The following is a 24005-nucleotide window of genomic DNA, read 5'->3' as shown; positions in this document are numbered from 1 at the left end:
CACAATGTGCTCAGATCTGCAAGCAATAGTCAGAATGTTGTATTATCATTCCAGGGTGGAATGATACATTGAATCTGTTTGTTCATTTCCAAAAGGTGAAAAACCTCACTGAAGAGATGGCAGTCTTGGATGAGACCATTGCCAAACTGACCAAGGAAAAGAAAGCCCTCCAAGAGGCCCATCAACAGACCTTGGATGACCTGCAGGCAGAGGAGGACAAAGTCAATACTCTGACCAAAGCAAAGACCAAGCTGGAGCAGCAAGTGGACGATGTAAGCACCATCACATGCAGAAGAATAACTGTGGGGTAAAGGTAGCATTAGAGTGACAAAGTCTTTGTTCCTTCTTTGTCTTTAGCTTGAAGGGTCCCTGGAGCAAGAAAAGAAGATACGCATGGACCTGGAGAGAGCCAAGAGGAAGCTTGAAGGTGATCTGAAGCTGTCCCAAGAATCCTTAATGGATTTGGAAAATGATAAGCAGCAGTTGGATGAAAAGCTAAAGAAGTAAGTAAGGTTTGCTTCTGGGAGACCTTTTAGAAGGTCTCTATAGAACCCAACTATTATTATTTGATTTGGACTCAAAAAATCCTTGTGTTTTGTTGTGAAAAGGAAAGAATTTGAAATCAGCCAGTTCCAAAGCAAAATTGAAGATGAGCAGGCCTTGGGCTTACAACTTCAGAAGAAGATAAAGGAGTTACAGGCAAGTCAAGCATATATCAGATCCATTGTCACTATGAAAACTACTTCCTCTGAGAATATATTGTGAGTGTTAATGGATGCTTCTCTTTCTCTAGGCCCGTATTGAGGAACTGGAGGAGGAGATTGAGGCTGAGCGTGCATCTCGAGCCAAAGCAGAGAAGCAGCGGGCTGATCTCTCCAGAGAACTTGAAGAGATCAGTGAGCGTCTGGAGGAAGCTGGTGGGGCAACCGCAGCTCAGATTGAGATGAACAAGAAACGTGAGGCAGAATTCCAGAAAATGCGCAGGGACCTTGAAGAGGCTACTCTGCAAAATGAAGCCACAACAGCTGCTCTCCGCAAGAAGCATGCAGACAGTGCAGCTGAACTTGGGGAACAAATTGATAACCTGCAACGTGTGAAACAGAAGCTAGAGAAGGAGAAGAGTGAGCTGAAGATGGAGATTGATGACCTTGCTAGTAATTTGGAATCTGTCTCCAAAGGCAAGGTATCATACAGCAATTTCAATATATATATATATATTGCAATCACAAAATATACATATTGGATTTACATTTCTGTAGCTTTATACAGGATTGGAGTGAGGTAATTGTAATTTAAAAAGAATTTCAACTTCTGTGGGGAAAAAAGAAAAGTAATTTTTATTACATTAGCATCTCTATCCATCCATATATAACGCTGTTTCTATTTAATGCTGTTTCTATTTGTAAGATGACCAAATTTTATTCCATCTCATTCATATATATATATATATATATATATATATATATATATATTCCTCATTCCCCCCTTAAATAATGCATCACTTATTCAGGACTCCTTATTACATATTATTTTTCATTATTCAAGACATTCCCCATTCTTCAGTGTTATATGCTTCTGGACTTCATTGTGGCTCTAAAACATATATGAAGCGTCCATTCTGAATACTACAAAGTGTTACAATATGCAAAGTACAATGGTGTTAGTTAATATGGTTCTTTCACTGTACACCTATAGGCTAATTTTGAAAAGATGTGCCGCACCCTAGAAGATCAGCTTAGCGAGCTTAAAACAAAAGAAGAAGAGCATCAACGTTCCATTAATGACCTGAATGCTCAAAGAGCTCGTTTGCAGACAGAATCTGGTAAGATGCTTAAACAAATTTCTAAAATGCTGGAGATATTTGTGAGAAGGACATGGCTTGTTCTGCAAAAATACAACTATGGGTGATATTTCCCATCCCATCCCCAATTCAGCAGGAGTGGTGGTTGTAGCTCGGTTTGGTGGCTGCATGGAGAGATGGTGCTTCAGCTTTTGCAGGATAGGAAGGGTGATTTCCGGCCTCTCACAGATGGGCTGAAGCCAGGAGAGCCTGCAAGGCTTCAGGAGCCAATCGGTGCATGAGCTGGGCTCCTGAGAGGTGGGGCCTTGGAGCAGCCCTGGGGGAAGACTTCCCCCTACCAGGTCCACTCCAGATAAATAAAAGGAGATGTGTGGTGCAGGGCCCAGGAAAAATTGGCCATTTCTTTCCATTACCTCATAGCAATCTTGAAGGTAGAACAACCTTGAAGGTGGAAGAGGCATTGGGCTGGATAGGGGATCCCTTTAGATGGGGATCCCCTTAAGAGTCCTTAAAGGGCAGCACTTCCCATCCAGATACCTAATTCAGGGGCTGAAGAACCACACCTATGGAAATTAAAACACTTAAGTCCATAGATTTCAGCAGGTCTTCTCTTATTATAACTAATATTGAATACCACCTTCACTTTTTTTACTACTTAATATGTCTACTGTGAACACCATCATTGTACCAAATAATTGCCCAAACCTATGCAAAAATGATTAAATCTTGGAGATTTCAGATATTCATTTTAATATAATTTTTCAATTTACTTATGTTAAATTATGTTATATATTCTCTACTTCAGGTGAACTCTCACGACAGGTAGATGAAAAAGATGCTTTGATTTCCCAGCTTTCCAGAGGCAAGCAAGCTTTTACTCAACAAATTGAAGAACTGAAGAGACAACTTGAGGAAGAGATAAAGGTGAAGATTTGGAATCAAGAATTTATTTTATCATCTGTTATAATGCCAGAAACACTGAGCAGCTTTTTTCTCACAGATTCACTACTGCAAGGATTGCCTCACCTGCATAATTATTTATGTTTTATACATCACATTCTCTGTGTGCTTACTTCATCTTGTGGACTGGCAATTGTATGTGCTGAAGCCCACTCCAAATATTTACATAATCTACAATTCTATGTTAATTCTATAGGCCAAGAATGCACTGGCCCATGGCTTACAATCTGCTAGACATGACTGTGACCTCCTTCGGGAACAATATGAAGAAGAACAGGAAGCCAAGGCTGAGCTTCAGCGTGCCCTGTCCAAGGCAAACAGTGAGGTTGCTCAGTGGAGAACTAAATACGAGACTGATGCCATTCAGCGGACTGAGGAACTGGAAGAAGCCAAGTATGTGCAATGATGTGCTTAAAAGGGTGTTAGGAAATGCCAAACAAATAGTTGTGAGAGAAGAATTAGAGAACTCCCCCCCCCCTTAACTGGAGCGCCATTTATAGGTGGAGGACAGGAACAATTAACAGAAAGGACACATTATTATTATCTGGGCTTAGCCTGAGTATGAGATAGTTCTGTGAATTTATACAGTGATCTATGGTGTTATTCAACACTGCATATCATCATGTTTATCTTAAATCTTCATGTTTCCTGAAGAGAGGTTTGGGGTTTTTTTTGTAATCTAATGAAACAGCTGCATACAGCTGAATCTAATAGGTCCTCAATGAGTGCAATGTTCACGGTATTTTCAGATATAGCAGGAAGAAGACAATATTTTTTAATGTAGACTGAATTAGAGAAAGCAAGTTATATTTTTATCAGAATCAGTGTACAGAATAAGTCACACATTGGTTTATGCTAGGCTCAGAGTAGGGATGTACTGCAATTTTACATGAGTCACATTTTTACTGGAGCAAAGGCAGAGTCGCTTGATCATGAGCATCTATGGCAATTTCCAAGTCGATAACTGCATTCTGAGGTGTGTGTCCCCCAATATTTGTGGAACCTCTTTCTGCCACTGCTGCAGAAAGAATGAGTGAATGTAGTGAATCAAATTCCACAACCAATTTCTTTGTTTCTTTGTTAGATGTGCTTTCTCACAATGTCAACGTAAATTGTGCTCACAAATTCAATGGGAAAGAAAAAGTCACCAACATCAATTCTGCAATAAATTATTTTAGGTTGCAAGGCATTTAGTGAATTGAATGACTTAAGCCAATTTTGCACAAGGACATTTTGAAAACAATTGAAAGCAAAAAAATTCAGCAACTTGTATCCCTAGCTTAGAGTGGTAGTGAAACATGATTACATGATTACAATGTTATGTGTTAACATGGAAGGAAAAGATGATATGTCAAGACAAGGTTTGAAAGGAAAAGCGAATTTGTATTATCAGTATGCACTGAATACCTTTCAGCCATTTATTATCATGGATAATTAAGAATCACTAAGTGTTGTAATCACATTCCTTTAGGAAAAAGCTGGCTCAGCGTCTGCAGGATGCTGAAGAACACGTAGAGGCTGTGAATTCCAAATGTGCTTCTCTTGAGAAGACAAAGCAAAGGCTACAGAATGAAGTGGAGGACCTGATGATTGATGTGGAAAGGTCCAATGCAGCCTGTGCAGCTCTAGATAAGAAGCAGAAGAACTTTGATAAGGTACTTTTGACCATAATTTGAAAGAAAATTCAGCACATTGCAACAAACCCTCAGGTACACATGAACACATTTCTTATTTCTTGTGTTTCTTCTTTCTGGTGTTTTGCAGATTCTGGCAGACTGGAAACAGAAATATGAGGAAACCCAGTCTGAACTGGAAGCCTCCCAGAAAGAGGCTCGCTCTCTCAGCACAGAGCTCTTTAAGATGAAGAATGCTTATGAGGAATCCTTGGATCACTTGGAAACTCTGAAGCGTGAAAACAAGAATCTCCAGCGTAAGACCATAGTCTTTACCTAGGCATTCTGCCAAGTTTGGTCATTTTTGTAGTAGGAGGCTTCCACTTAATTTGTATACCATTATTTTTTTCAAACATTCAACTGAAAACCATCCACATGAATGGCAAAAGTGTAATGCTAATTATTAAATGATTGTTGGGTTCTGAATTTGTACTCCTTACACAATCCAGTGTACAGATTGTGGATCTGCTCTCTCTGACTGTCATTTTAATGTGTAAACCAACAGAGGAGATTTCTGACCTCACGGAGCAGGTTGCTGAAGGAGGAAAAGCTATCCATGAATTGGAGAAAGTGAAGAAGCAGATTGAGCAAGAGAAAAATGATCTGCAGACTGCTCTAGAGGAAGCTGAGGTAAGTACACTATTATGCATATAATTATTTTGAGGCATATATCAGACAAAAAGGTTGGCAATGCTTGCACAGTGCATACAAACTAGTGGTTTTTAGTGTTTCCTATTGAATAAACTTTCAGACAGTGAGTCCATGGTATGCTATTCTTGTTTTAAGGCCTCACTGGAACACGAAGAAGGCAAAATCCTCCGCATCCAACTTGAGCTCAACCAGGTGAAGGCTGACATTGACAGGAGAATTGCAGAGAAGGATGAGGAAATTGATCAGCTGAAGAGGAATCATCTGAGAGTTGTAGAGTCCATGCAGAGCACACTGGATGCTGAGATCAGGAGCAGGAATGATGCCCTGCGGCTGAAAAAGAAGATGGAGGGAGATCTGAATGAAATGGAAATCCAGCTGAGCCATGCCAACCGCCAAGCTGCTGAAGCACAGAAGAACCTCAGGAACACCCAAGGAATACTCAAGGTACATATATATTTCTGTAATCAGGATACAGTTGTGATTGTTATTGTGCAAAGAATGGTCTCACAATAATATCTCAATATCATTTTTTAGGACACCCAGATACATTTGGATGAAGCTATAAGGTGCCAGGAAGATCTGAAGGAGCAAGTGGCCATGGTTGAGCGCAGAGCTAATCTGATGCAGGCTGAGATTGAGGAGCTCCGTGCAGCTCTGGAACAGACAGAGAGGGGCAGGAAAATAGCAGAACAGGAACTTCTGGATGCCAGTGAGCGTGTGCAACTCCTCCACACCCAGGTGAGCTTCTAGCTTGTAATGGGCACATAAAATTCTCTAAGCAGAAGATGGTTCAGGTAAAGGGAAGAAGCTACTTCTGTTTTTTGAAATGGCATTGTGTATTGCCTACCTGTGTCAAAACTCCTGATATATATGTGTCCATCTCTTTTTGCAATGTTGCTGACTCCATTTTCTATTCCTTATGAGCATACCTTCATGATATGGTCAAGTGCCTCCAAAGGACTCCATCAATTAAGTCATCTCCATATTTGTTAAGCCTGAATCAATGCTATAAGAAATGGAACGTAAACATTAACTTATAATTTGAGAGCTTTCTTAAGGGTTGATGAAGGCTCCAAACATTGCATTTGCTGTTTTCTAGATAACCAAGAATGCCTCCCACACCAAAGAAACATGAATTTCATGCTGAATATATTATGGTTTGCGGCTAATAGTTAAATGTCAGTTTTATTCTTCTTCTACAGAACACCAGCTTGATCAACACCAAAAAGAAGCTGGAAACGGATATTGCCCAAATCCAGAGTGAAATGGAGGAGACAATTCAGGAAGCACGCAATGCAGAAGAGAAGGCCAAGAAGGCCATAACTGATGTGAGTTTGAGGGATTTTTCTTTCGAAATATTTCCCTGATTATACTTGGCATGTATGGCTTTCTGAATAATAATAATAATAATAATAATAATAATAATAATAATAATAATAATATTTTACTATAACTATTAACAGGCAGCCATGATGGCAGAGGAGTTGAAGAAGGAACAAGATACCAGTGCACATCTGGAGAGGATGAAGAAGAACCTAGACCAGACTGTGAAGGACTTGCAGCACCGTCTTGATGAAGCAGAGCAGCTGGCACTGAAAGGAGGGAAGAAACAGATCCAGAAACTGGAGGCCAGAGTGCGTATATCTCATAGAGGAACGGTTTCTCCATGCATTTTGAATCTTGAATAATCATTTTCCACACTTTCACGTCTTCACTCCCTGCTTTGCCCGCATAGGCAGGAGACATACCATCTAGGAGAGGTACTATCTGAAAGTTCGGAAGGCAGCAATGGTAGTAGTAGTTTGCTTTTTTATATATTCTTGATGCCTTTCTTCTGGGAGAAAGTCTCCCCTTTGCGCACAAATGCCCATTCTCTCTGAAAACTACACAGAAGAAACTTTCCCCTTTGCTTCAGTTATTACTCCTACCTCCACACCAACCTCAGACCTATTTGCATATCTAGGAACCAACACTAGTAACCATGTCAAGTAACCAGAAACACACAACACACGTTGGGTGACAGAGCAGGGCTTGGGGAAACAGGGGTACATATTCAGTGTCTGAGAATTTGGAGGGGCTCATGGTAGCATGGCCACAGGGATGGGCCACAGATGAATAGAAATGAAAGGAAGAAGGAATCTTCTATTATATGGTTCTATGAATTGGGGCAGCTCAGGTAAGGAAGCTGACAGAAGATAAGGTTGAAAGTTGCTATCAGAGGAATGAAAAGGGTGCCAAGGGAAAGATGGGACAAATGTACCTAGAAAGTTTCTACCCATTCAGCTGCAGCTTATCATTACAGCCATATTTCCATATATATCATCATGATTTAGTGAGTAGCACTTGGATTACAATACCAGCTAAAATGCAGACGCCTTTGTTTTTGCATTTCAGGTTCGTGAGCTGGAAGCTGAGTGTGAGAATGAACAGAAGCGCAGTGCTGAGGCTATAAAAGGTGTACGAAAGTATGAGAGAAGAGTAAAGGAACTGACCTATCAGGTGAGAATGGAGACTTCCTTTTATCTAGGGTTGCCATATTCCCAAAAGTGAAAATCTGGACAAAGTTGTTGAGCTTTTCTTTGGGGGGGGGGTCAAAGTTGTTGTTTGGGAACATCTCTCTTCCCCCCCCCCCTCACCAAATTAAGTTTTTAGGCTTTTAAAAATATTTTAAAGCATTTTAAAAAACAAAAATTGCCCTGCTTGCCATAAAATCTGCATGGAAGCCATTACCAGAACCTGATTCCCGGACGTATGGCAGCCCTACTTTTATCTGAAAATGTCGTAGGTACTTGCATGTGAGTTCACACTCTCTTCTCTTACTTTTAAACATTTAGGCTGAAGAAGACCGGAAGAATGTTCTGAGACTCCAGGATCTTGTAGATAAACTACAGCTCAAAGTGAAAGCATACAAGCGACAAGCTGAGGAAGCTGTAAGTATCACACAGAACATGGTTCAAAAGTTTTGCCTTGTATGTATTGCACCAGCACACAAAACCCTACTGAATAATGAAGTCTAGTTTTGAGCAGAACATGTTTATATCACATACAAATATTTTGAATTTACAGCATTTCTCCTAAGAGAATTTATACACTGTTCTTGTGCACCTAAGAGGTGAAGACCCCATGGAGCTCTGCGCATTCAGGAGCTGCCCTACTATCTTAAATATTATAGAATTATTCACATACTTGCAGTTTTAGCTTTAAATTGAATTGTATGACCTTCAAAATGGCCTGAGAAAAATTAGTACATGTTATGTGTCTAGTTTGCTAAGAATTCAATCTGGTGCAGGCTGAAAACCAGGAAGGACTTATTTCTGCCATTTTCATATCTCTCTGTCTGTTATCAGGAGGAACAATCCAATGTGAACCTTTCGAAGTTCCGCAAGATTCAGCATGAGCTGGAAGAGGCTGAGGAGCGGGCTGACATTGCTGAGTCCCAGGTTAACAAGCTCCGGGTGAAGACCCGAGAGGTGCACAAGAAAGTTGTTGTAAGCGAAGAATAAGCTCAACAAAGAGATGTAGAGTGAAGAGAAGCACAAAATGTGAAGCTCTTTGCCACTTCCTGTAATTAATGTTTATTCCCCTCACTCTTTAGAAAATAAAGATGTTAGATTCCTTTGCATACTAAATATGGACATGGCTTTTCATTTTAACTTATTAGTAAGTATTAGAGACCTGGAAGGATTGTGCATTTCTGGTAACAGTCTTAATTCTGCCCTATTGTGCATTCAGTTGAACACAGTTCTCAGTTTCATGAATATATGTTGACTCTCAGAAAGATTATTATATAATCAGTGAATCACCATGAAACTGAAGTTTACTTGCAGTTCACATTAAGCCTTAGTTCTTATCTTTAATCACTTTGGGTTTCTCTTCATGAAGCAAAGGCAGAAAACGAATGTTAAAATAAATGAGCAAAATCTTATATGGTTAGTTTAAGTAAATGGTAACAAAGCACATTGTCATTGTTATATTGAGCCCAGCTGCTGAACACCAAATGGGATGAACAGGAAAATGCAAACATATATTGCTAAACAAGGACCTAAAATACTGTTTTTTGTTTTACAAGAAAGCACTTTCTTGAGATGAGTGTATCAACTATTTCTGAACTGTACTGTGCCCTCTAAACTAAGAATGAACCTAATGAGCACTGGGGCTTAACCATATGCAACTCTATGCTGGATTGTTGCAATGCTGTCCAAAGGGCTGCCTTGTCCTTGGGAGAAACTGTAAAGATCAAGGCAGGTTGCCAAGTATGCAAAGGTTCTAAATAAGCCTTTCACCTTGTATGTAGTCATAAGATATCAAATTCAATTGTATCGGAGCTATTAAATCAACAGGTGATTTTGGGTTATAAAGGTAAAGGTACCCCTGCCCGTGCGGGCCAGTCGTGTCTGACTCTAGGGTTGTGCGCTCATCTCACTCTATAGGCCGGGAGCCAGCGCTGTCCGCAGACACTTCCGGGTCACGTGGCCAGCGTGACAAGCTGCATCTGGCGAGCCAGCGCAGCACACGGAATGCTGTTTATCTTCCCGCTATAAAGCGGTACCTATTTATCTACTTGCACCCGGGGGTGCTTTCGAACTGCTAGGTTGGCAGGCACTGGGACCGAACGATGGGAGCGCACCCCGCCGCAGGGATTCAAACCGCCGACCATGCGATCGGCAAGTCCTAGGCGCTGAGGTTTTACCCACAGCGCCACCCGCGTCCCTGATTTTGGGTTATAATATTTTTTAAATCACTGATCAGTACTATGAAAACTCATGTTAAATAGATTCATTTAAACAAATAATATCAAGAGTATGTTACTTAGTATTCACATCATAATGTTATAGCAAAGGGATCAGCTCTAAATTGAGCACTCTTTTAGGGGTTTATTATCTGGTTCCAAACTGAAAATACATAAAATGCAAATGATATGAACCCTGGATGTGAGTTAAATAGGAAGTAGCACACAAGTAAAGTAGTTCAGAATAAATTGCACGTATTTGTGCAAAAATGTAAATTAACACAACCTATACACTTTGAACAAATATTACTGGTCAGAACAGGACTTTCAATTTCCATCCAGCTGTCCCCTCCCCCCAGCTTCAGAGAGCCCCCCCAAAGTTCCACAGATTTTGGGAGTACACAGTGGGCTGTAGTGGGGAGAAGGTGAAGGAGAAACCTTGTTGTGTGGTGGACACCAGTTCACACTATGTTGAATCTCACCCAACATCTAAATATTGGGTTTCTGGTAAGTCTACTGTTAAAACAAATATATATAAAACTGGGATTTCTTGTCAAAAAAGTTTGCCTTGAAAACATAAAATATTTACCAGAATGTCTGGAAGGAAGTACAACAAACGTTATGCAGAGCAGACTACTGAACTACCAAATACTATAACTGGAAGGTATTTTTCTATAGTGTTTTAAATAGTATGATAATCACACAAAATATAATATACCTCTCATTCTTTTTTTTATCAATTACTAACTCACTGGATTTTAATTCTGCTTCTGGTTTGGGCCTATATAGGACATACATGCTACATATATAGGAGTAGAAGTATACATTCTGTGTCAAGTGTTCTTAAATTTGAAGGCAGCTGCTGATTCACCTATCACAACTGTTCTATACTGTATCATTTCATATGTTGGGTTTTTTCAAGCGGGGGTTGGTGGTGCTGCTAATTCACTGTGCAGATAGCATAAACTTGGTGGGGGGGGACTCTTTGTAATAACCTTGTATAAGAAGTCTGTATAAAAGGGAAGAAACTTCTAGTAGTTGCCAATTAAATAGCTTTTCCATAGCAAATAGTTAATAGAATCCCTGAAAGACCCTAGAAAAGACATTATTTATATCACCAAAAACATCTGTACTTAAAACTACCTGTGCAGGGTCTGCAGCAATCACTGGTGATTTATTAACAGAATTTATGCTTAAGTAATATTTGTATTTTCCTATAAATTAAGCATTTAACCAATAAGTAATTTTCATCTGTAATTGCTTTGTTTTAGCAAATGCTTAATTTTTCCCCCAAAGTTGTTGTTCCTTTTCATCTTGAAGCTACAAAAAAGATTTTTGCTCCTTCCATGTAGTTCTGGATATTGTTTTACCATCTTCTAAATCCTCTCCAAATTGTTTGCATATCAAAACTGTCACCAGTATCCAGGCTGAGGATCATCTAATACCAAGCAGTGCAACGTTGCACTCTCTCCCCTCTCCCAAACTAAATTACACCAGCACAAATCAAACAGCCATTGGTTGCACATGTGGGCTTGAAACAAAATACACAAAACTGTAAGAGAGGTCCTTTCCACTTGTTTGACAATATGGTGTTACTGTGGTTTACGTGGAGTGTGCAGTCCTTGGGTGTAAAAGAAGTGAGAAACCATCTTAAAGCAATTATTATGTTCACTACCACAGAACCTAAGTCCTATAGTGCATGTCTCCTAAGCTCTGGGAAATGTCCCCAGTGACCAAGTCATGTTACAACTTTTAGGGGGTGGTCATAGATTTTGATTAAGGTCAGGGAATGCAACAAAATCCCTGGGAAACCTATCTTTACAACTACTAAAACGCTACTGATAGCTCAGTGGTACAGCTCCTAGTTAGCAGCTATTGAAGCAGATGAAAAAAGACAGGAAGGAGGGACTATTGAAGGCCAAAGGTAGGTGAATGTCAAGCATGAGGGGTCTACTTCATCTTTTCCCTAAAACCTCATGACCACCAATTAGAACCAAGTGAAAGAAAGAGGGAAGATGCACACTTAGAATGGAAGATCAGGGCATCTCTAAATTCAGCATAGTCCGTAAATTTGCTTTCAGTTCCAGAACTTTGCACAGCCTTTTTGGGGGGAGGAGGAGTGGCAGTTGTGATTGCTGAATAATAGCAAAACAAAAATCCTTGTTGATCTACTACACTTCACCCAGAGATTATCTTGTAGATCCCTAACTACTTTCTCCTCATCACTGTTGTAGGCACCCTCCTGGCCTTCCAAAGCTGAACTCCTGGCCTTCCAAACAAACGGGCAGTGGCTAGATAAAAATGGAAGCAAAAGGAATAGTTCCTAGATTGGGTAGGGAGAGTGCAGTGGGGTGATGTTGGGCTTCCTCAGGTATACATCTGGTCCATAATGTCCTGCAAGTTAAAGTTAAAAGAAGTTAAAGGGAGAATGCAATACACAAATAAGGACTTGGAATAGAATTATATCCAATTGTGGTGCCCCACTTGTGCAAAATATTTCTGCATGTGCATGCAAATGGGACTTACTCTTCCAGCCCCCCCCCCAAAAAAAACCCCATTTCTCTGGATGGTTGCAGGACATTATGGAGCAGATTATGGAATTGACGGTGTTGAAAAAGTCCCATTTGTATCCACTGGTGCAACAGTGGATCTCACTCATAGAATCTTCAATGCAGCATAAGTGCCTCAGGATTTTTACGTCCAACTGACAGCTCATTCACTTTTCTGTCACTTTCACCTCCTTCCCAACAAGCTTTGCCTTTCAAGACAAGAGTTACCCTTCACAGCCTCTTCATTTGGACTCTATTGCAGAGCACATGCTCTCTATAACTAAAATTCTAGTCATGGTCCGGAGGGTTTATGAGCACAGTAGTTGTCCAAAATGGTAATCATAGAAGGGATGCCAAGAGTCTTAAGCCTCCAATTCCTTACCCATCATCACGTCTGTTTATCACTGTCTGAAAATAGTAGACAGAATTCCATATTTTCATAAAATGATTTTAAATGCTTCAAGATTTTTGAGACACCAACATTTGCTGTAATAAATTTTGTCAAATTATTTTTTTCTAGGTGTTTTTTTTAATCTGTGTCTGGTGCTAGTACTAGTGATGAAGTTATTTATCATTTGTCCTCTGCTTAACCTTTTAATTTTTTAGCATTCCTAAGTGCAGATAAATTATTTTAAAAAATAAAACCTAACCTAAAAAACAAAAATAAACCGTGGGGCATGTTAGCTGTGATTTTCTATTTGGATAATTTCACTGAAAATATAAGAAGCCAGTGAGTCCTATAAAATATTTTTAGAAATGATACAAGCACTTGTAGTAATGGAGTGTCTTGAATATTTCTAATCTAAATATATCCAAGGATAATATGAGTAAGAATGATGCTTGCAGTCAACTTTGCCAAAACAATACTTTGCCAGAAATAATTGACCTGACCTATGCCAGAGGAGGTGCTATTCCCTGAGCAGACCTTATAAAAGAGTTCCTGGGACCTATCTTGTCTTTGATCTGCCTGCTCTCTGCATACAGCTTCAAGGTAAGTCATGTGCAGAAACAAGGGTTGCAGGGAAGGAGTAGAGGCCTGAAATTCTTCACATCCCAAGTCACTTGGTCACCTCTGGAACTAATTTATATGTGGATATTCAAACCTGCCCTGGAATTCAAACCTGTTCTTTCATCTATTTCTTCTCTCTCACCTATTATTGGAGCTTGTTTGGCAGCAATTAAAAGAGGTTCATCTTTATTTATTTATCTTTTTTCAGTGGTAGCCAGCCTCAAGCCTGCATATAACACCTTGCACAAGGTAAGCATGCTAATCCCCATGGCATATTGAGAGTATAATATAAAGTATAAATGCTCTTGAAAAATTATATTTATAATGCAATTTATGCCAATGCTAGTTACATGTCGAAAATATAATTTGGAAACTCGAATTTTTGTACAGTGGTACCTCGGGTTAAGAACTTAATTCGTTCTGGAGGTCTGTTCTTAACCTGAAACTGTTCTTAACCTGAAGCACCACTTTAGCTAATAGGGCCTCCTGCTGCCACTGCGCCGCCAAAGCATGATTTCTGTTCTCATCCTAAAGCAAAGTTCTTAACCTGAGGTAATATTTCTGGGTTAGCAGAGTCTGTAACCTGAAGTGTATGTAGCCTGAAGCGTATGTAACCCGAGGTACCACTGTATAGATGAATTAATGTAGAAAAAGAAATGCAAATGTGCAATTTCAAATTAGTGATGATAAATAGGAGAGTGAGAGTGGTGTAATGGTTAGAGTGTTGGACTAGGTGTTGGACCTGGTCACTAGGGCATGTTGGACCTGGTCACTAGTGGCTGACACCTGGCCACTCCCTTAAATAGGCTGGGAGTGGGCTGCTCGCAGCCCCAAGCCCCAACCTCCGATTGGCTGAGGGGGCACTGCCCACCCTTATCTGAGGGCCCAATGTGGCAGTGCCAGCCATCCCCTCCCTCAGCTGCCCCAAAGATGGCAGCTCCCTGAACCCACCACAGCCGCCCACCTGGAGTCCCAGGTGAGCAGATATTTTGGCTAAATTAATATAACTTAGCGTAGCTTGGTAAATAAAATGTGCGTAAAATTATAAAGAAATCATTAAAAATGGTTGCCAAGTACTTGCAGTCATATTTATTTATATATTATACATATTTTACACTACCTGACACTTTCAGAAGGTAAAATTAAAATTCTTTGGTTTCCCCGAGAACAGCTTATTTGCTTCTTAATCAAACGTAGACTAGCCAAGCTAAATGTTGTCCAATCACAAATATAGCTGATTTGAATTCCTCACACCCAAAAACATATTTTTAAGCCCCATCACTGAAGAAATTTGCAAAAACTAAGTTTCACCCCCTAAAATGACACACCTTACTGGGAGTCCAGGGTTCGAATCCCACTTAACCATGAAGCTCACTGGGGGACCTTGGGCCAGTCACTGGCTGTCAAGTCTAACCTATCTCACAGGGTTGTTATGAGGATTAAATGGGAAGAAGGAGAAACAGATACATCACTTTGAGATCCCTGGAAGAAAAGGTCGTATAGAAATGGAATAAATAAATAGGTAGGTAGGTAGGTAGCCCGAAAATGCGTAACCCAAGGCACTATTTCTAGGTTAGCGGAGTCTGTAACCTGAAGCGTCTGTAACCTGAAGTGTATGTAACCTGAGGTACCACTGTATAGCCAAGGTAGATTCACGCATGAGGCAAGGCAAGGACGCAGGAATCCATAGGGGCAGCACCTGCTGCTGCTGTGGTGGCAGCGATGACTGTGGCACACCCCTTGGCGGCTGGCTCTGCAGCCTCCTGAGCAGCTCCTGCTGGTCTCCTCCTACCCCTAGGGAGTGGGGCTGCCTTCTGACGTTTTCTGAGCTCTGCACCTGCCTGGTGTGATTCAGAGCAGGCCCCTTCCCCACCCCCATGGCAGCTTTTGATTCCCACTTCAACTATTGGGTAAGGGTGATTTGATCCCCAACCCATTCCAGTTGTAGATCTTAACCCTGCCCCCCCCCCCCGCCGTTCCCAATGTAGATCTTCACTCACACCTTCTTTCTTGGAAGGAGGCCATACACCATTTTGTGGTTCACCTCACGTGCCAAAATGTCTCGTGCCAGCCCTGCAAATATGCAAAAGGAACATTTGCTTCTGAATGCCAGTTGCTGGAAATTGCAAGTGGGGAGAGTGCTGTTGCAGTCAGGTCCTGATTGTGTGTATCTCATAGGCTGGTGAGAGCAAGATGCTAGAATAGATGATCCTTTGGTCTGATCCAGCAGGGCTTGAATTAGATGTACCCAAAACACATGTTGTATGTCACTGAATTCTTGTCTTCCAGAGTAATGCCCAATCTTCATTCTCTATTCTGCTGTTTTCTTTATTAGAAACAGAATTGGCTTTTTGCCTCCTAAATTCTCAGTATACAAGGTCTTGCTATATTATTTACATTCAACAAATACTACTCTCCTTGGAACATAGATATAGAAAGCATCTAGCCCAGGAGTCTAGTCTATTATGTCTTGAAGTAGCTCTCCAAGGTCTTCCCCATATTTTCTCTTAACTGGAGACGCCAGAGATCAAACCTGGGGCCTTCCTTATATAGGCAAAGCTTGTGTTCTGCCACTGTGGCTAGGGTAATTTTCCAGACATACAACCTCTGCCCAATGGAATGCTTGGTACTTGACACAGTAGGATCTTGAGCTCTACAGATCAGCATATGGGATATAAAAGTCTCATAAAAGCAAATTTTCATGTGTCATTGAGTAGTGGCCACAGAAAGTTATATACTGTACCCTGAGAGAAGGAAACCGACAATTCATTCCAACAGAGGAATACAGCCCAGATGCCAATTTGTTTGTGCATGCAAATCAGATTCTCTTCACTGAATTAAACTGGGAAGCTCTTGAGTGTAGGGTGCTCTGTATACACAGATGTTGTATCCATATTTTTTCTTCCTTTAAATGAAGTTACTTCCATAGGAAGAAAGGAAGCATTGGATGCATCCTGAAAGACCTATGCATGCATAAGCAGTTACTAAATAAAGGTGATGGAAGGTTAAAAACAAAAACAAGTTAATACCATTGAAAGGATTATATTGATCCAATAACACGATGTAACATTTTCTCCCGTTTAGTGTTGTTGAGCTGCCTTCTATAAACTGCAGCCATGTCATCAGACGCGGAGATGGCCATCTTTGGGCCAGCTGCCCCTTTTCTCCGGAAACCAGAAAAGGAGAGAATTGAGGCCCAGAACAAGCCCTTTGATGCAAAGAATTCAGTCTTTGTGTCAGATCCTAAGGAGTCTTATGTGAAGGCCACTGTCACAGCCAGGGAAGGAGGGAAGGTCACAGCCAAGACTGAAAAAGGAGAAGTGAGTAGAAGACAACAAATGCATTGTTATAATTGTCTTGCCTCTACTTTTTAAGATGCCATAAACTTGCCTTTTGTTTCCTTGGCAGTCTGTGACTGTGAAAGAAGACCAAGTCTTTTCTATGAATCCTCCCAAATATGACAAAATTGAGGACATGGCCATGATGACCCACCTCCATGAACCTGCTGTCCTGTATAACCTCAAAGAGCGTTATGCAGCCTGGATGATTTATGTGAGTACAGTCCTTGTCTTTTCTTTTCTTTTTCTTTTTTTTTTTGCTTTCTGCTAATGCAGTGTTGTGGTCTCAGATTAGGTAGATCTGTGTGCTAACCTGTAAAGCTCTAATGAGACCTCTGTGGATCACCTCCCTTGTTCTTCAGTCGAGCAAGCGATAGGAATAGGCTGGCTTTACCTTTGCTCTTTGAAGTGATTGTAGTCTCAGCACCATTTCTCATAAGAATCAGGAAAAGACGTGCAATAATTTTATTAAAAGTTTAAAAGTTTTACTATTATCCTGTTATAATCTTGTTTCCTTCTTTGTGATTAAACATTTGTTCAATATTTGGGATTTTTGAAGAGGACATACACTTGATTTTTAGAAATCCAAAATCTGTCACATAGCAATACTGATATAAGAACGTTGCAGTTTTTATCTTTCTCCTTACCATTTATGGATAAATTATATGTTTGCCAACTTTTAGTTTGGCTGGAAGTTTTCAGAATTTAAGTCTATTTCTTACTTTATTTCCATTCATGCTTTTCACCCTCTAAAAGAAGGAACTACTTACATATTTTCCACAAGAGCAAAAGAATATAACAGTATTAATAGAAATATTACTACAAGCAGATTAATTGAACTAGTTCTGTTCTTCTTCCAGACTTATTCAGGTCTCTTCTGTGTCACTGTCAATCCATACAAATGGCTGCCAGTGTACAACCCAGAAGTGGTAAATGCCTACAGAGGCAAAAAGCGTCAAGAGGCCCCTCCTCACATCTTCTCCATCTCTGACAATGCCTATCAGTTCATGTTAACTGGTAAGTAAGTGAAAAGCTTTGGGAACAAATAATGTTTTCCTCCGAGGACCTCAGTGTCCTTTCACAATGTTGGATTAGTGCTGGTGACTGCATTCTTTATTCTGCTAATAAAATCATGAAGCTCACTCTCGCCACCATCTCCTAGCTTAATATGCCTGGCATTATGTGAGGATAAAAAAGCCGAGAATTGGAAAACACTTGCACATAGTGAATATGCTGTGCAAAGAGTACTGTATTATGTTAGAGGCTTAAACTGAAGATTTTGTGATATCATTTTCTCTTTCTTTGTTCATAAGCCTTTCCTACCTGCCAACACAGTTTTGGCTTCCCTAACATCCAGGATCCAAAATATATAGCCAATGAGGTGTTTGGATTAGGGATGGAGCAGAAATGTATTCGGCCTGCTGGTTAAAGTAAACCAACGTAATCCATAGGTGCTTGATTTATATGCATGTTAGAATGCAGCTAATCAGATCACACAAAATGAGCACAAAAGTATGTATTTTACATTAAAATGCATGGAATAATTTGGATTTTGGCATAAAAATAATCAAAAAGGCTTACAAAAATGCATATGTTATGGAAAGAATGTGTTTAACATGTATAAAAGGTATTCAACTTAATGCATTTTTGCTCATTTTAATAAAGAACTGCAAAAATCAACTACCCATCCTTAGCTTAATGAAGACCACATAGAAACCATTTTCTTAGGATTTAAAATACGTGAGACTGGGAGTTCAGATGATACTTAAAATTATGGGGTTCTACTCCTCATGTATTCTTGGACAGATGTAGATGCTTCTACACACACACACACACACACACACACACTGCTTCATATTATTTTAAAATTAAAAGTAACTTTTTAAACAATTTAATATTTTCAGATCGTGAGAATCAGTCTATTCTGATCACGTAAGTATCCTTTCTAGCTTTTTTCTCTGCAGACTTTTGAAATGGAAGCAGGGTGCTGTCATTGTATTAAGGAAAAATCATCCCAATGCTTAACATGGGACTAAACTATATTCATAACTTAAATGGCATAATAGTCATAGTTCTAAGAAACTTTAGAAACTGCAGTTCTGCAATAGGAGCTACTCAGCAGTTTCCAAGATTTCTCATGAAACTGAAATTCCGAAGTCTGTTTGGGAAAAGCGATAGCAGTTAAACTGGTATAAAACCAATGTAAGTTTAAAAGTCCATAGCATATAATTATAACCATTAGAGCAGACGTGGCTAACTCTTGGTCTGGGGACCTGATTTGTGCTGTAAACAAATTTTGGCAGGGGTGACTTAAAAAGGGGAAAATTAAAATAGACCCAGCACAGGGATGGATGGAGAAATTTAAATTTCTGAATGAGCTGTAAATCACTCCCTCCCCAGACATCAGATCAATCCTTTGATGAGCAGGGAGGGGACAATAGACCCTTCCTCAGCTAATCTACAAGGATCACCTGACCAGAGGGAGGCTGTGTGTATGCAACAATGTGTGTGCAAGAGTGTAGCTGGATGGCCACAGCTACTTTTAGCCACATATTTGGCTAGCATGCAGTCCCTGCAAGGTTGACCAAGAGTAAATGTGGCTTCAGGCAAAAAATGTTAGCCACTTCTGACCCATTGTTGAGAGACTTTCCCCTTGACTATTGGTTTCCTGTCCCACCTTTCATCAACAGTGGAGAATCTGGTGCTGGAAAGACTGTGAACACGAAACGTGTCATCCAGTACTTTGCAACAATTGCAGCCACAGGTGAGAAGAAAAAGGAGGAGGCCACAGCAGGCAAAATGAAGGTAAGCTTTGTGTCACAAAAGGATGAAATGTGGTTTTGATGCAGTCTCTATATAATTAATCTTACAATAATACATACATTGCAGGGTACCCTTGAAGATCAAATCATCAGTGCCAACCCCTTGCTGGAGGCTTTTGGAAACGCAAAGACTGTGAGGAATGACAACTCCTCACGTTTCGTAAGTCTTCTGCAGAATCTGAACATAATAGTTGGCCTTTAAGTGTAGTGCCTTATCATCATACACAGCAAATCTGTAGTAACCTATATGCAGAATCTGCCTCCTAGAATTTGTAATTGCCTATCTTTTCCTTTTTAAAGGGTAAATTCATCAGAATCCATTTTGGTGCCACAGGCAAACTGGCTTCTGCTGACATTGAAACATGTAAGGGCTCCTTCTTTAGATGAACTGTTTGTTTGTTTGTTTGTTTGTTTGTTTGTTTGTTTGTTCATTCTATTTCATTACCTTGCCAGATCTGCTAGAGAAGTCCAGAGTTACTTTCCAGCTGAAAGCTGAAAGAAGCTACCACATCTTTTATCAGATCATGTCCAACAAGAAGCCAGAACTAATTGGTAAGAGGCATTTGTTATAGTGGCTGCTGCTGCTGTTGCTAAAATCTTGTGCTGATGCTGGATTATGCAATGGATGAAAATCTGTGCTTCTCCTTATTCAGAGATGTTGCTGATTACTACCAACCCATATGACTTTCACTTTGTGAGTCAGGGTGAGATCACTGTTGCCAGCATCAATGATCAAGAAGAGTTGATGGCAACTGATGTAAGTAACTTATAGAATGGAATATATGGAATTTAATTAGACCAGTTTTGGGCTGAATTTATTCAACAGAAATTAGATGTCTTGGGGTGATGCATTCTAGAAATGCTGGGGTTGATGATGTGTGTCTGCGTAGGGTGGGGGGGGGAAATCACAGTGCACTAATAGCCGAAATGCTCTTCCTCCAAATGAAATGGTAATTTGAAGGGCCAGTTTTTGCTCAGCATTTTAACTTTTGATTGATAGGAAGCCATTGACATCCTGGGTTTCACTGCTGAGGAAAAGACAGCCATTTACAAGCTAACTGGAGCTGTAATGCACTATGGGAACATGAAGTTCAAGCAGAAGCAACGTGAGGAGCAGGCTGAGCCAGATGGCACTGAAGGTATTCACAAAGTATCTCTGTTATGGCATTATACTTGGGGCCCTAAATACAATATGGATTGTGTGTGGATATGAAGCAGCAATTTACATAGTCTATTAATAAGGTATTGTTCTTTATTATGACTATTTACCTCACTGATTAACAAACATGTTGTTAGGTGGCCAGATCTAAGAATCATAGTATTGTAGAGTTGGAAGGGATCCCAAGGGTCATCTAGTCCAACCCCCTGCAATGCAGGAATCTCAACTAAAGCATCCATGACTGATTGACATCCAGCCTCTGATACAAAGCTCCAAGAAAGGAGAGTCCATCACCTCTCAGAATCTACTCCACTGTAGAACAGCTCTTACTGTCAGAAAGTTCTTCCTGATGTTTCTCAGAGTCTCCTTTCTTGTAATTTGAATCCATTGTTTTGGGTCCTAGCATCTGGAGCAGGAGAAAACAAGCTTGCTCCATCTTCCGTGCAACAGCCCTTTAAATGTGAAGATGGCTATCATATCTCCTCTCACTCTCCTCTTTACCAGGCTAAACATACTCAGTTCCCCACAACCACATAAGGCTTGGTTCCCAGACCCTTGATATCATCTTGGTCGCCATCCTCTGCACATGTTGCAGCTTGTTAATATCTTTCTTAAAAGGTGTTGCTCAGAACTGGATACAGTACTCCAGGTGTGGTCTGATCAAGGCAGAATAGAGTGATACTATTACTTCCCTTGGGGTGTATGGAGTCTTTGGGGAGGGGTTAGGGACACATGTTGCTCCTTCTGGGGTAGTTTGTCCTCCTTTGGTCCCCAACCTACACTCAGCTCTCACCTGTGGCTCCTAGAAGCTGTCAGCATGCGACAGCGGCCACACCCCGAGAATAGCTTTGACTGGCCAGCTAAACCAGGTGAGGATAGCTGATAGGTCTCAAACCCTTTGAAAGTTAGGGTCTTCCCCTGCATGTGAAGACAGACTCCAGAAGATTGAACGTTCAATACCAATAGTGGGCCCAATGGTCAAGAAGGCGGTTACTGCATGTGCTGTAGAGGGAAGTAAGGGACAAATGGGGCTCATCAACCTGGGAAAGTAGCTCATCTAGGAGAACCATTTGATTGATAATAGTGTAAGTGAAACTGAACAATTTAGAAAAGATTCTGAAACCTATATAATTTTGAGGTTAATGATTGTCATAAGTAGAATCTATGTCAGACAAGCAAAATATATTTTGATAAATTATGGTCTATTTGTGCTGATAATCCTTTCTTCTTATGTTTGTGTTCAGTGGCTGACAAGGCTGCCTACCTCATGAACCTCAATTCAGCAGATCTGCTGAAAGCTTTGTGCTACCCTCGAGTCAAAGTCGGCAATGAATATGTCACCAAAGGCCAAACTGTTCAGCAGGTGAAAATCTATGAAATGCTGGATGCACCACTTGATTAACTACTATTGCTCGGAGGTTTGGTCCTCTGCTTTGTATATTAACTCCAGTTTGTATCATGTTATTCTAGGTGTATAATAATGTTGGAGCTTTGGCTAAAGCTGTCTTTGAGAAGATGTTCTTGTGGATGGTTGTTCGTATTAACCAGCAACTGGATACTAAACAGCCAAGGCAATACTTCATTGGTGTGCTGGACATTGCTGGCTTTGAGATCTTTGATGTAAGTGAATGGAACCTTGTCACAACGAAAGTGGATCCCCACTTCCCAGGTCTTTTTAAATCTCCTGGGATGTTCCTTCTGAAATAGGAACTTGTCAGCTTGTAGCACAGGATGCCAGTTCCCACAAGTGTACTGCAATGGACTGACTGGACAAGCTTTGCAGGTGGTAATAGCTCATCTAAGTAGCGCAGATTCATAATTTCAAAAGATAGCTAGTATACAGGGAAGTCTTGAGACAGTGTTACTAGAGAATGATGAGGTCCAGGATAGCTCCAACATTGCAGAAGGACCTCAGTGAAGCTGACAGTACACTTAAAATGGGTAGGGATGAATACACAGAAGTTCCTCTGACCCCATTAATATTACTTCTATTTATAGCATTTTTCTTCATCTGTTAGGTCCACCTATGTAGTATATTTAATCCAAGTTAATGTCTAATGGTTGGAATTCTTTCAATCAGGTTAAGGGTAGCTTAGGTAGACATGCAGGTGGAAAATAAGCATATGGGTGGAAAATATCATGAAGTACTGTACCTAGAATTGAAAGTGGGTCGCACTGAGTTGTACTCTTTAGAATAAATGTACTCTTTCCCCCACTAGTACAACAGCCTGGAGCAGCTGTGCATCAACTTCACTAATGAGAAACTGCAACAGTTTTTCAACCATCACATGTTTGTGCTGGAGCAAGAGGAGTACAAGAAAGAAGGAATTGAATGGGAGTTCATTGACTTTGGAATGGATTTGGCTGCCTGCATTGAACTCATTGAGAAGGTCTTTTTAAAAAGTTTTTGTTAATCTTGCATACAATGTAATTAAGCAGTCTTTAAAGTTTGAAAGATGTGTCCTTACTTTAAACAACAAAACAGCCATTTTATTTAATTTAAATTCATTCTTATAAAATAGTATTTGCTTGCGACATAAAAATAACGGGAAGAGAGAGGGTCAAATCTGCTTCTTAGTGTCTCATGTAAAAATGCCTTGATATGGCATTTTAGAAACTCTTGCCATACTCAAAATACAATCATTCAACTGGAAGCCTTACAGAACAATTCTTGACTGTCATTGTGCAATGAAATCCCCACCTTAAGTTACATATTTGCAGAAAGAACCTCTTGCTTTATTTCCCCTCATTAAAACCACAACACAAGGTGGCTGGCCAAAAAACCTATCCCTATGACATTTGCTTGCAATAATATATGCTAATATTACAAGCCAACAGCACACAAGTTATAAAATCTTTCTCTCTGCTTCTTATAGCCAATGGGCATTTTCTCCATCCTAGAAGAAGAGTGCATGTTCCCCAAGGCAACAGACACATCTTTCAAGAACAAGCTCTATGAACAGCATCTTGGCAAATGCAAGAACTTTGAAAAGCCCAAACCTGGCAAAGGGAAGGCTGAGGCTCACTTTGCCCTGGTCCATTATGCCGGCACTGTGGACTACAACATCAGTGGGTGGCTGGACAAGAACAAGGACCCCCTGAATGAAAGTGTAATTCAGCTCTACCAGAAATCATCTATGAAGACACTGGCTTTGCTATTTGCTGACCGCCCTGCAGAAGGTAATTCCTGCTGCACTTTGCAATTGGCTCATGAACATAACCCTGAATAGGAAGGAAGGAACCTAAGTTCAGTAACAGCAACCATTTACTGGGAGTGCTGCAGCACCATCCGCATATGGCAAAACTCAGTCAGT

At 40.4% G+C, this 24005-nt stretch overlaps 1 protein-coding gene and 1 long non-coding RNA gene across 6 annotated transcripts in view; one reads left to right on the top strand and one right to left on the bottom strand.

Annotated features, from left to right (window-relative positions):
* Positions 1-24005, top strand: part of LOC310838420 (myosin-1B) — an 88856-nt gene that overhangs the window by 15975 nt on the left and 48876 nt on the right. For 2 of the 5 annotated variants that reach the window (XM_083725776.1, XM_083725777.1), the window contains exons 24-40: positions 96-272; positions 358-503; positions 609-699; positions 794-1183; positions 1696-1822; positions 2607-2725; positions 2958-3154; positions 4233-4416; positions 4526-4691; positions 4940-5064; positions 5221-5529; positions 5620-5823; positions 6288-6413; positions 6549-6719; positions 7480-7584; positions 7920-8015; positions 8433-8714. In XM_083725776.1, the coding sequence (XP_083581902.1) occupies positions 96-272; positions 358-503; positions 609-699; positions 794-1183; positions 1696-1822; positions 2607-2725; positions 2958-3154; positions 4233-4416; positions 4526-4691; positions 4940-5064; positions 5221-5529; positions 5620-5823; positions 6288-6413; positions 6549-6719; positions 7480-7584; positions 7920-8015; positions 8433-8588 (2889 nt within the window). In that variant the 3' untranslated portion in view covers positions 8589-8714. The other 3 variants (XM_083725779.1, XM_083725780.1, XM_083725781.1) reach the window with 3 other exon arrangements.
* The window catches only part of LOC310838507, a 178210-nt gene that overhangs the window by 106440 nt on the left and 47765 nt on the right, over positions 1-24005 (bottom strand). The window lies entirely within an intron of this gene.

This window comes from Podarcis gaigeae (genome assembly GCF_964106915.1).
Source record: "Podarcis gaigeae genome assembly, chromosome: 2".
Lineage (NCBI taxonomy): Eukaryota > Metazoa > Chordata > Lepidosauria > Squamata > Lacertidae > Podarcis > Podarcis gaigeae.
The sequence above is the reverse complement of the archived record's forward strand: the minus strand, read 5'-3'. Positions and strand labels throughout refer to the sequence as shown.